This window comes from Elaeis guineensis, chromosome 6, assembly GCF_000442705.2.
Source record: "Elaeis guineensis isolate ETL-2024a chromosome 6, EG11, whole genome shotgun sequence".
In the NCBI taxonomy this organism is placed as follows: Eukaryota; Viridiplantae; Streptophyta; class Magnoliopsida; order Arecales; family Arecaceae; genus Elaeis; species Elaeis guineensis.
In genome coordinates this window covers 2,036,069-2,048,033 of record NC_025998.2, presented here as the reverse complement: position 1 = coordinate 2,048,033, position 11,965 = coordinate 2,036,069, and the positions used below count along the sequence as shown (strand labels likewise).

The window sequence follows — 11,965 nt, the reverse complement described above, 5'->3', positions numbered from 1 at the left end:
TAACATCAAAGGAATTTATTAGCTTCAGCAAAATCAACAAACAACAGCAACCAAACAAGTTCAAAACATAAGAAATTACAATAATAATAACAGTCATCTCCATCATTGCTGCCTTAACCATGCACTCATAAACAGTATCATGAAAATAGCTAGTTCAGCAAATCACGTACAACATGCTCACGAGATGCACAAAACAATAAAAAGAATATATATCACACCTTATGTTTTGTATTCTGCTTCATCTTCCAAATACCGGCACCAAATTAAAGCACTTTAGAAGAAAAGAAACAATCAACCGTTTTAAACTGCTAATCCATCCCCACGAAACTAGCCTCCATTTGGTCCTACTGCTGAGTGGTGCTAGCTTGGAGGAGGCCATCCCTTATTTGTGCAGCAATGTCCCTCACAGCCCCAGGCCCATGAGGGATGAACACAGAAGAGGCCTTTGAGGATGCTCCAATCTCTTTCATGGTGTCAAAGTACTGTGTCACCAGCACCATATCCATGACATCCTTGGCTGTGGTCCCAGGTACATTTACAGAGAAGGCAAGCACGCTGTCCCTCAGCCCATCCACAATGGCCTGGCGTTGGCGTGCTATACCAAGCCCCGCTAAGTACTTGGATTCTGCATCTCCTTCAGCACGCTTGATCTGCAGTATTTTCTCAGCTTCAGCCTTTTCATTTGCTGCCACCCTCAGCCTGGCAGCTGTTGCAACCATTGATAGTGTATAATTAAGAAAAATCCATGATAACATCTAGCAATAATAGTTTAATAAAATTGTAAATCCTTTTACACCTTCGCAGTTACAAAAGCAAAGCATCAAATATGGGCTCAAAGCATCTGGTTCCACTACAACAGTAGTTAAGATTGACAGCAAGGATCCAGAATATTTACACCATGCATATACAGATGCTAGCAGATCTTCAAATAATGCGAGTCCAAGACATCATAATTTATAGCTAATAAAAAACCACAAAATTTTCAAAAAAGGAGAAATAATTTCTGGATTAAAAAAAAAATTATCAGATAGCTGACCTCCACCCATTCAAGGCACAAAAAGAAATGTTTAGAATACAGCCATCAAAGGTAGGATAGGTCCACTGCTCATGGAATTTTCATGGTTCCATGCAGTGCAAGTCGCACATCATGAACTGAAATGCTTGATGCACGTCTGCCTGCACATCACAAGGGTATGGGTGAGGTCTCCCATTTCTCCAAGCAATATTATTGTTGCGGTGCCAGACCCCCATCATATGCTAAGACACATAAAACACATGTTCTTGTGCACATCACATGCGAATGGGCATCAATGCGCAGCACTAATACATATTAATATGATATATGCAGCTAGGGGTGAAAATGAGCCGAGCAACTTGCGAGCTGCTCGAGCTCCACTCGACTCAACTATTACTAAGCTTGAGTCAAGTTCGAGTAGCTTGAGCAGTTTTTCGAATCAAACTCAAATAGCAGAATACTCATCTCACTTGATCATATATATATATATATATATATATATATATATATATAATAACTTTATATTTTATTTATAATATATATTACTAATTTTATATTTTAAAATGTAATATTTATATTTTTAAATCTAGCCTAACTCCTAACTTTTAACTATATTTTTTTCATTATGACCAAGGCTCAAATTCGAGCTCGAGTATGGCTCGATTGATATTTGAGTTCAATCAATCTCAAGTCGAGTTTTGAGCCCGAGTAATTGAATCAAGTTGAACTCGAGCCTCTACAGCTCAACTTGATTGCACACCTATATGCACCATTGTTGCATTAGAATATCCAATGATCCAAAGAGCATTGGACCCAGCGTGTGTCCATGCATGTGACCCTTTAACTTTCCTTCATATCCATTAATCAATTCCCACGTACATGATCACGTTACAACCAAATCCATCATATGTTAGGCTGCACAAGAGGCATTCAAATCTGTCAATTCAATCCCCCTCTCAGTTGTACAACCTTATGCCTGTAGCAGATTAGCACCTATCCTGTCTCTTGCTCGCACAAGCATTTCACATATCCAAAACTAAAGACAAATAACCAATTGGGATGCTACCACAACCCCACATTCAGGATATAGCAAAACATGCTAAAGCATTGCCTTGAAAATTATTCCAAGTTCACATGATGAAATCCCATGCAAAAAAAAAAAACATAATGTGCATGCATGTGCAATTATTAACAGGCAACATAAGTGGAGTGTTCACATTTCAAAATAAAAATGGATTATGCATGCTAAAGAAAGACCAACCATGCATTGAGTCACAACGAAAAGTCACTTTCAAAAAGAAGATCACTCCAATGGGAGGGCAAAGATCATCAATTAATATCAAGACCACAAATGTTGAGAATTTTGAGCACCAAGCAATGAAATAAGCTTGCCTGCATTGATCTCGTTCATTGCCCTCTTAACATGCTCGTCAGGCTCAATATCCACAATGAGTGTTTGAACTATCTCATATCCATACATTGACATTGCCTATATCACAAAAGGTGAGGTCGTTTCACCAATTTGTCCAAGTGAAATATAATAATGAATGAACAGATTGATTACCTTTTCAAGTTCATCTTCCACAGCTTTCGCAATATCATTCTTCTGTTCGAATACATCATCTAAGTTCAGCTTTGGAACACTCGCCCTGATGACTATCAGCAAGGAAAACATTTATAAGTAATCTACTATTTGTGGATTATATTTTCATCATAGAAATTTTAATAAACTACTCTATTATGACCCATAAAATCAGTTTCATCATGGTCAAACTGTCATCTAGCCAAACATCATGACTAGTTAACAAGGAAACTAACAAAAAAAACTATAGTAGCAGTGCCTAAAGGAGTCTGCAATCAATGATAAGTATCCATTACATAACTTGCCTCAACTGTTTACACGGCAATTCAGACAGTAAAAAAAGGGAAAAATTAAAAATAAAAGATTCAATATGGATTTATCTCATTCCAAACGAATACAAAACTTTATTAAATGTGAAGTAAAAAAAAAAAAAATATGATTTATGACTTCATGAGAGATTTGTGGAAACAGATACTAGGAAACATTTTCACCAATTTGACAGAAGTTTCTCAGGAAACCAAATTGTGAAACCAGAGCAAAGCAGGTTTTAGAAATGCATAATTCACATTCTCAAGAAAACTAGCATGCCATATCCCCTTCAATCTCATACTTCTTCTATATGTATGGCTTATCATGTTATAGATATTTGGATTTACATCAACTTTTTGATTGGACTCCATAAGCTTATGCACTTTTCAATAACAGATGTTCCACTTTAACAAAAACTAGATAAAATTAGATTGAAACAGTAAGGAAAGAGATTTTTAACCAACTTTATTTTTATTCCATTATCATATGACAAAGGTGGATGGAACTGGCTGGCTGTGAGAGAGAGAGAGCAAAACCAAAAAAAAAAAAAACAAGTATGTGGGACTGATCGGCTGGAACGAAGCAACATCCAGCTAACTTGAATCCACAGTAGAGTTAGCAGACTTCATAAATCAAAATGCCAAGGTCCTATAATTAAGAGAAAAGCATAACTTCTCATTCTGAATGAAATCAGAAGTTCAGATTTTGGGATTATAGTAGTACAAGATAGGTTTCATGTATGAGTGCTTTCTGCATGCATATGAGTGCATTCACATGTAAGGTCTATGTTGCCTCAGATAATTCCTAGTTATTGGATAAAAGATTAAGGTGGATGGGGTCTATGGGATCTATACATCCAAAATAAATAGTAATCATGACTATCAACATAGGGCACATTGTCATACACTGTCTAGTATCCAGATGTAAGTAAATGCATGGATAAGCAAAATCATCTAAAGAGATAAATGTTTCTATGATTGCTAACCATAATTAAAGAAGATAATTTGGACATATAAAGGAAAGAAAAAATCAAGCATAGTTTACTTCCTAGCCTATGCACGAGATATTAACTACAAAAAGATACAAAAAAAATAAAAAACAACAAGAGGAATGAGACAGCATTCAATATTGTAAAAAAAAAAGTTTGCTGCAATAAAAGTTTAAGTACTGCGATCATACCATCAAAAACATAGGATTGAATCTGTTCCCTTGTGTTGCTAAGTCTATAGAAAGCATCAGATGCCTTATCAGCAAGAGCACGGTATTGTATAGATGCAACAACAGTAACAAACACATTATCCTGAAACACCAAGAACATACACATAAGACAATAAATTCAATAGACCCATTATACTTACTGCATCTGCAATACTAATGGAACCAAAAAGATGACCAGGATACAGGAATAACAAACTAATATGACAAGAAAATTTTTTAAAAAAAGTAATGTGAAATCCGATCAGCAGCTATTTGTTTAATAGAGTACAATTCATGCTTCGAATCTAATTTAATTCCAGCAAGACATTTAATCTGTATTTAGCATCCTCTTGTCTTCAAACTTCAATTTTGAAAAAAACTATCCATTAAAAGTGGAAATATTAAGTATAAACCACTCATAGTCTCCATTTAAAGTTGGCCTTTTTTTGAGAAAAAATGGTTGTCCTTTAAGTAGAATACAGGTTACAGGCATATAAAATAAAGTTACAGGTAGGACTTGGATTTTGACACACATGATCCAAAGTCATCAAAGACTAAAGGTGCACCAAGGTGACAAGGTCTATAAGAGCCAAGGTGCAAGGCACAAAGCTAGGCATGCACCTTGATGAAGTGAGGCTATATATATAAATAATAATCAATGCACAATATTAAACACATTACCAATGAATCATCAATTTATCAACACCTGTAAAAATGTAAAATGCATCAGACTTCAGATTTACAAACACATAAACAACATGGCATGTCAAATATTACATACTCAAATATAATGTCTAGTAACCAACTAAAACATAATATTTACCATCAAATAAGAAGTACAACAACATCAAATTACCAACAAGTAACCATTGAGCACTTGCTTGGATGGTATTACCTCTTGTCCCTTGAGCAAGAGGTCAGCGGTTCAATCCAAGTGGCATCAACCCTGGTTTTGGCCTCCGATATTTAAAAAAAACAAAAAAGGTGGGGTCCACAAGCTCTAGCTCGATCTACTCGAGGGCCTGAGCTGTGGCCTAGATGGATAAGGTGGGCACAAGGTAGAAAATCCCCACCAGGGATGGCTAGGGCTTCCCGGTCATTAGAAAAAGGTAAAAAAGTGAGCAAACATTGATTATCTAACTCAAAAGTTAAAGAAGAAGAGGAAGAAGCAGTATCATTGTACTAAAATAGACAACATGCTTCTTTGGCCTCCAGAAACATGGGACAAGATAGTCACAATCACAGACAGCAAAGCATGATAAAAAAGGCTCACCCTTTTTTTTCATCCTAGACTTCACCACGAGGCACACAAACAGCATGCCATTTTAGCACCTAACAAAACTCACCTCAACTTGCAGTAGGCAGGGCACCAAGGTAGTGCCTTGGTGTGCCTTGCATCTTAGGCATGCCTCTGATAACACTGATCTGATTATCAAACATAGAACAGACTCTATAATACTAAACAAAATATCAAAGCTTTGCCAGGCATTGATGCAAAAAATATTTTAATTTGACTACATTTCTTTCCAGAACATAATGCAACTATACTGATCACCGTGATGACACTATTGATGATGATGATCTATAAGAACGCATGTGTGTATTTTTTTAATACAAAAAGATGGCAGCTATGAAACACACCTTTGTCTTTGTTTCACAACGAACATCAAGTTGCTGCACACGCAATGAGAGATAGCCAGCAATCTGCTGCCCTAGACACCATGGCAAGAAGTGGCATCCGGGATCAAGCACATCAGTGAACCTACCAAAAGTTTCTTTGATAGCTACAGTTGACTGCTCAACTTGTAAGCAACATAAAGCCTGCCCCATTTCTTAACTGCATAACAGTAAAAAAGAAAGGACAAAAACTGATTAAGACATAACCACACTACCAAACCTAGTTCATGTAAATGGAGACAGCAAAGGAAGCTTGTTGCCAATTATTCCTATTAAGACTACATCAACAGTCACTGCAAGCTTCTTTCTTGTTCAAATTTAAAAGCAGGTATGCTCAATCAATATAATGATAACTTGAGAGCCACCAAACATGATAGCCTGTTTACAAATTGCACATATATTTTCTAGCAGGTGCAATCTATCTAATAAGCATTGATGCATATATAACATTACTTAACTCTTAGAACAAGCAGATATTTTAAATCATAAAGCATTATGTTATTGAGAACTTAGCACTTGTGGTTCAAATTTCTAGGAATCTACATATTCTATAATGACACAGTTTGTTTGTAATAGTAGGATAGCACAGCAAAATAAAGATCATATAATAGAGTGACACAACTGGTTGCAATTGATACTCATATACCAAAATCCTCGAATTAGTTTGGTGAAGCCATGCTCCTATGGTAGTGAAAAGAAAAATAGATATCACTTGCAGCCATATTTCACAGAGGTTATCTACTAGATACAAGATGTTCATCTCCACATCATAAAAACCAATATCCTTCATCCACCACTCAATATAGTGTGAAGGAAAAAGATACATATAATCCATGTGAAGTTTTAAAAACCAATATATGCCAGCCTATAAATGTTAGATTAGAAAATAATTTAACAGTATTGTTGATAATCAAGGTTACACATTCATATTAAGAAACTAGCAACAGCTAAACAGGAAATCTAATTCACTAAAAGAGAGACAGGCAGAGAGAGAGAGAGAGAGACTGTTTTATAAATACAGAAATCATTGTTTTATGATCATCAAATACCTCAACCACCAATATCTTTTCATTTAAGAAACTCAAAGGCTGTTTTTGGCTCGGGAAATAGGAATACTCATTCTTTTTGGAATTATTCTCCAAGTAACTCGTGTTTGGCTAAAATTTCTGAGGTGTGTTTTGTCCACGAAGATGGGGCAGCAGGAATATTCCACGAATAGAGTTATTCCAGCCTCCCCTTGCAATAGCCATTCCAGGAATATAAAGCTTTATCGGAATAAATATACCACTTGCAATCCTGCTTTTTCGCAGACCAAACGCAACACAAAGTCCCTTTGCACAGCACAGCAGGTTTTAAGTCATAAGCCTCTAGACAAAACAGCATCACAAGCAACTGATTTGGAGAACAGTTATGAATATCAAAACATCCCTCTGGAATCAGAATATTATCTTCAAAACACCTGCAAGAATGCAATCTTGGAACAGGGTATTATAGATAACGTGTGTGAATAACAAAATGGTAAAGACACAACGATTAATCCAGCAATCCTCGAAAAGTCAACAAGCAGCCCGCCAATCAGCAAGCCACTATTCTATACCTGGTGCTATGAACGTACTAATCTTTATCTCTTAAGACCTGGACCAGTAAAGTATGTATGTATGTATGTATGTATGTATGCATGCAGCCCGCCAATCAGCAAGCCACTATACTATACCTGGTGCTATGAATGTACTAATCTTTATCTCTTAAGACCTGGACCAGTAAAACATGTATGTATGTATGTATGTATGAATATATAAATATTCATCCCAGCAACATTATTTCTTGATTTAATTCCAACCGAATAAATATGCTAACTGCTTCGGGAGAATTTTCAACTCCCAGGACCTAATACGGGCAAGGCTACATTAATTGTTTGGTCGGTAGAACATGGGATAAGCATTATCCTAATACCTAGAACAATTATCCACTCATTTCTTCTTTTGCTGAACGTTTTCCAGCCATTCTAAAAGGATAAACCAAAATCAAGCCAAGAATTGCAGAAAGTTCGTGGAAATTTTGGGAAATTCTCTCCGGGTAAAAGAAACAAGAAAGATCAAGAAATCACATCACCAACCAGCAATCAGGACCGATTCATTTCCTTACCTATCAAGTCAACGAGACCTTTCTCTAAACCCTAATCTCCGATTTTCCAATTAAATAGACAACCCCAGAAAGTAAAGCCCTCCAGATGCAAAGCAATCAGAGTCCCCACGCATCAAATTCTCGCCAGGAGAACACAAGGAACAACAAGAATCGACGAAAACGATGCAAGAATTCTAAACATCCGCAAAAAAACAGAACAGAAACCAAGAAAGATTCGCTTTACCTCGGGAGCCGGACGCGAAGAAGAATCCTGGTGGAGCCGAAGAGAAAGAGAGCGAGGCGTGGTTTTATCGAGTCGTCGTCGTCGTCTAAGGAGATCATCACCAGAGGAGCAACGGTACTGATGGTTTGGCAAATGCTTTGGACCCCCCGTTTTTCATTTTTGGTAAAACGCTCCTCCGGTTTAGTCGCCCTTGGTTTTGGAAAATTATTTCCTGCATTACCCTACGTGGCCATCCACAGTAAGCATAACAGCCGCTTAAAGAGAAATTATCGCCTGGTCCACGTCCAGATAGACCACTCAAATCCATAACACGCGTAATCTTTATATTCAATTACATGTTAGCCACGCGGTGTACGTACTTTGAGATGTGTGCTGATCTACCTAGATGTGGTCCGGACAATAATCCCTCTACTTAAAAATAATGCATGAGAAAAATTATTGATTAGAATAATTATATTATATATATCTTATATCATCTAATAATAAATTAATATATCATTTAAAAAAATTAATTTTTTTTAAAATAATAATTACTGATCAGAATAGTTAATACTATATATATCATGCATCATTTAATAACAAGTTAGCATATCATTCAAGAACGTTAATTTTTTTTTCTTAAAAATAATAAAAATCATCAATGGACAATCATAATTAACAGTAAAATTATTTTTTATTTAAAATTTTCAATCAAATTTGGATAACAGTGTACTTTTTTTCAACAATTGATGATATACTGGCTTGTTATTAGATGGTGTAAAATACATATGATAGAACCATTCTAACCAATAATTAAATGAGCTTTTGAGACCCATAGAAATAACTAATTATGATTGGTTGTATAACAGATGTTATAGTGTAATGTAGCGAATGATTTCTCCTCTGCTTTAGTAGAAAAGTTGTGCAGTTTAAAAGAGGGACATGGTACATTCATATTAAAAAAAACTTATACTTTTTCTATTTAGATCATTAGATAAATTCAAGCATCATAACTATCCAACTTAAAAAGAGTTATTCGTTTGATTAGATTTATCAGCTCACGGTAGACCCAAATAACCTCATAGATGGATATGCACCAACATAAAGGAAAATGAAAGATGAAAATAAAATGAAGCAATATGAGCATATTGGTGCTTGTCCCTTGTGGGGGTGCAGTGGATATGATCCAACCAATAATTTTTTCCAACTCAAAACAGCAGAGGTGTAAAAGGACAAACATGAAGACTAGCTCAAGATTAAAGCTTGTGGTGGGTTGGGACTGTCGTGCCAGTCCAAACATGCCGGCCAGGGTTGGAAGAGACCCTCCCTGGCGCGGACATTACAAATAGAGAAATGTACCATGAGGCATGGACCTTCTTGTACATCAAACAACGGTTCTGATGGCCTTGTTGACCCAACTAGCAAAATTCCACAAACATCAATCTAAACAACCACTTTGGGTCGTGTTCTCCGAATAACCACTCAGCATGGTCCTTCTTTTTGTATATCTTGTTCCACAAATGAGACCAATGATCGTTCTATGACAGCCTGTGCTACTTACTAACTTCCAAGCAGATACAAAGAACTTAATGTTGAAACTTGATATGATTTTCTTAGGCCCGTCCAAATAAAACAGAATACTTGAGCAGCAAGACAAGCACTACCTGGCCTAGTTTAGCTCAAAAATTAAGGTTGACCTCAGCTCAACATCAACCGGCAATTCCTAGGCTCCTTCAATTTGAGGTTAGAATCTCTTATCCAAGGGTTCATTACTTTATCCATCCTCGGCACAACATATAAACTAGATGGCCTCACAATCTACCATGAAACCCAGCAACTACTGTGTAACGCTTGAAGCCTTCAAATGTAATCTATGCTTCTCCTTTCTAAAGCCTTCAACTTGCCTTTCACTTGCTTCAGAATCATGCGTCTTGCAGCGCATTCAAACTCTTTCATGCAGTGGATGCTTCACGCCATCTGCCATTTTGGCTATAACAAAAAGAAAGCTGCCGTTTTAATATTGCAGAAGAGATTGTATCCTTCAATAAATAGTTTTTGATGCAAGAAAAAGGAAATCTGCAAGGACGAGTTGGCGACCTCCTCGTTGATCACTATGCTTCCAAATGAGATTTGATATCTACTGTAGCTTCACAGGCTAGTGGCCAGCTAGTCTGCTCACCGTGCACCCTTGCTCAATGCTTGAGATTGACATGGAGATCCTGAGCAGACGCCGCAGGTTGTTTGCATCTTTTCAGGTACCATCCCTTGCACAAAAATAAAATATCTGAAGTGGGCTTGCAGATTCCACGGACCGCCCAGCCCGATCCATTTTTTTTATTTATTTTATTTTATTTTTTATAAGACCCATTCTGATCTTTTATCAGCCGCTCAGCAGCAAGTACCTCTAAACAAAGATCATATAAGACAGGCATTAGGAAAAAAAAAAAAGACTTTATAATTTTTTATAATTTTTTAATATTAATTTTTAAAATAAATTTAAAAATCAAAATTTTTTTTGTATTGTGGGTCTCATGATTAAAAAAATAATATCTTTTTTCTTTCTTATTTTTAACACATATTTTTTCTCAATATATACTACATAGCTATATAATACATACTAAACAAATTAACATCAAACAAATCAATACATACCTCCAAATAAATTGATATATAATTTTCAAAATATAAAATTCATCAATACACAATATATGATCAGATGATACACATTTAATAAATTAGTCATCTAGTAATTCAATACGCACTTTCAAACAAAATAATATATAATTTTTAAAATATTATATTCATTTTACATACTATAAATTCTAACGATACATATCAATTTTCTGGCACATACTATAAGATTTTTTTATATATATTTGATTGTGATCCAATACATATCTTTAAATAAAAAGCATATCTCAAAAAAATGTATATTAATTTATTCAAAGATGTATATTAAATTATTACTAGATGTGTATAAAAGAGATTTGCAGTATATATCAAAATATTGATAAAGATATATCATCGTACCATTTAGTGTATATTAGTAAATATAATATTTTGAAAACTATATATCAATTTACTTGAAAGTATGTATTATGTTACTAATTGACTAAAATATTAAGTATATACCATTTAATCATGTACTATATATTAGTAAACCTCATATTACAAAAATTATATATCAATTTATCTAAAATATGTATTAGATCATTATTAAAAATGTATCAAAAAATTTATAATATATATTAAAAAATTAATAAATATATATCACCATATCTTCTGATGTATATCAATGAACAAAATATTCTAAAAATTATATAATAATTTATTTGAAGATATGTATTGCATTATAAGATGATTAATTTATTAAATATATATCATTTAATTATATATAATATATTAACAAACTCTATATTTCAAAACTGCGTATCTATTTTTTTTAAAGTATATATTGACTTACTTGATAATTAATTTATTTAATATATATAATTTAATCATATAATATATATTAATAAAAAAAAATATTATTAAAAAATATTATTTTTTATTTTTAATTATGAGATTAACTCCCCAGCAGTAGAATGTACCGTTGATTTTTAAATTTTTTTTTAAAAATTGATATTAAAAAAAACATGACAAAATAAAACATCCGTCCCATTTGATATTCTATAGCGCCCACCCCAATATGATTTCTGCCCAGCAGTTCTAACAATAGAAAAGCCAACACCTGCACATGCTATGCTATTTATTTCGCTGCCAACCTGAGCACACAATTAGGATGTTATCATATTTTTCCATCATCGTGCTTATGATCTAATTGGTTTTAGCATCCGTA

The 11,965-nt window shown here is 34.6% G+C and overlaps 1 protein-coding gene across 1 annotated transcript; it reads right to left on the bottom strand.

Annotated features, from left to right (window-relative positions):
* On the bottom strand, nucleotides 1–8,394 carry LOC105047712 (hypersensitive-induced response protein 1). Its single transcript, XM_010926758.4, has 6 exons — nucleotides 8,149–8,394; nucleotides 5,745–5,940; nucleotides 4,086–4,206; nucleotides 2,580–2,671; nucleotides 2,408–2,504; nucleotides 1–706 (listed from the first exon to the last, which is right to left on the bottom strand). The coding sequence occupies exons 2-6, from the start codon at nucleotides 5,931–5,933 to the stop codon at nucleotides 345–347; spliced, it is 861 nt and encodes a 286-aa protein (XP_010925060.1). The 5' UTR covers nucleotides 5,934–5,940; nucleotides 8,149–8,394; the 3' UTR covers nucleotides 1–344.
* Between the last annotated feature and the right edge of the window lie 3,571 nt (nucleotides 8,395–11,965).

What these genes read in the sequence shown, in the direction of transcription:
- LOC105047712 (XM_010926758.4), bottom strand. Translation starts at nt 5,933, where the DNA reads ATGGGGCAGGCTTTATGTTGCTTACAAGTTGAGCAGTCAACTGTAGCT. An exon ending in GTTGTGAAACAAAGACAAAG is followed by an intron (nt 4,207 to 5,744) that starts GTGTGTTTCATA and finishes TTGGTGTTTCAG; the next exon opens with GATAATGTGTTTGTTACTGT. An exon ending in TCAATCCTATGTTTTTGATG is followed by an intron (nt 2,672 to 4,085) that starts GTATGATCGCAG and finishes CCTTGCTGATAG; the next exon opens with TCATCAGGGCGAGTGTTCCA.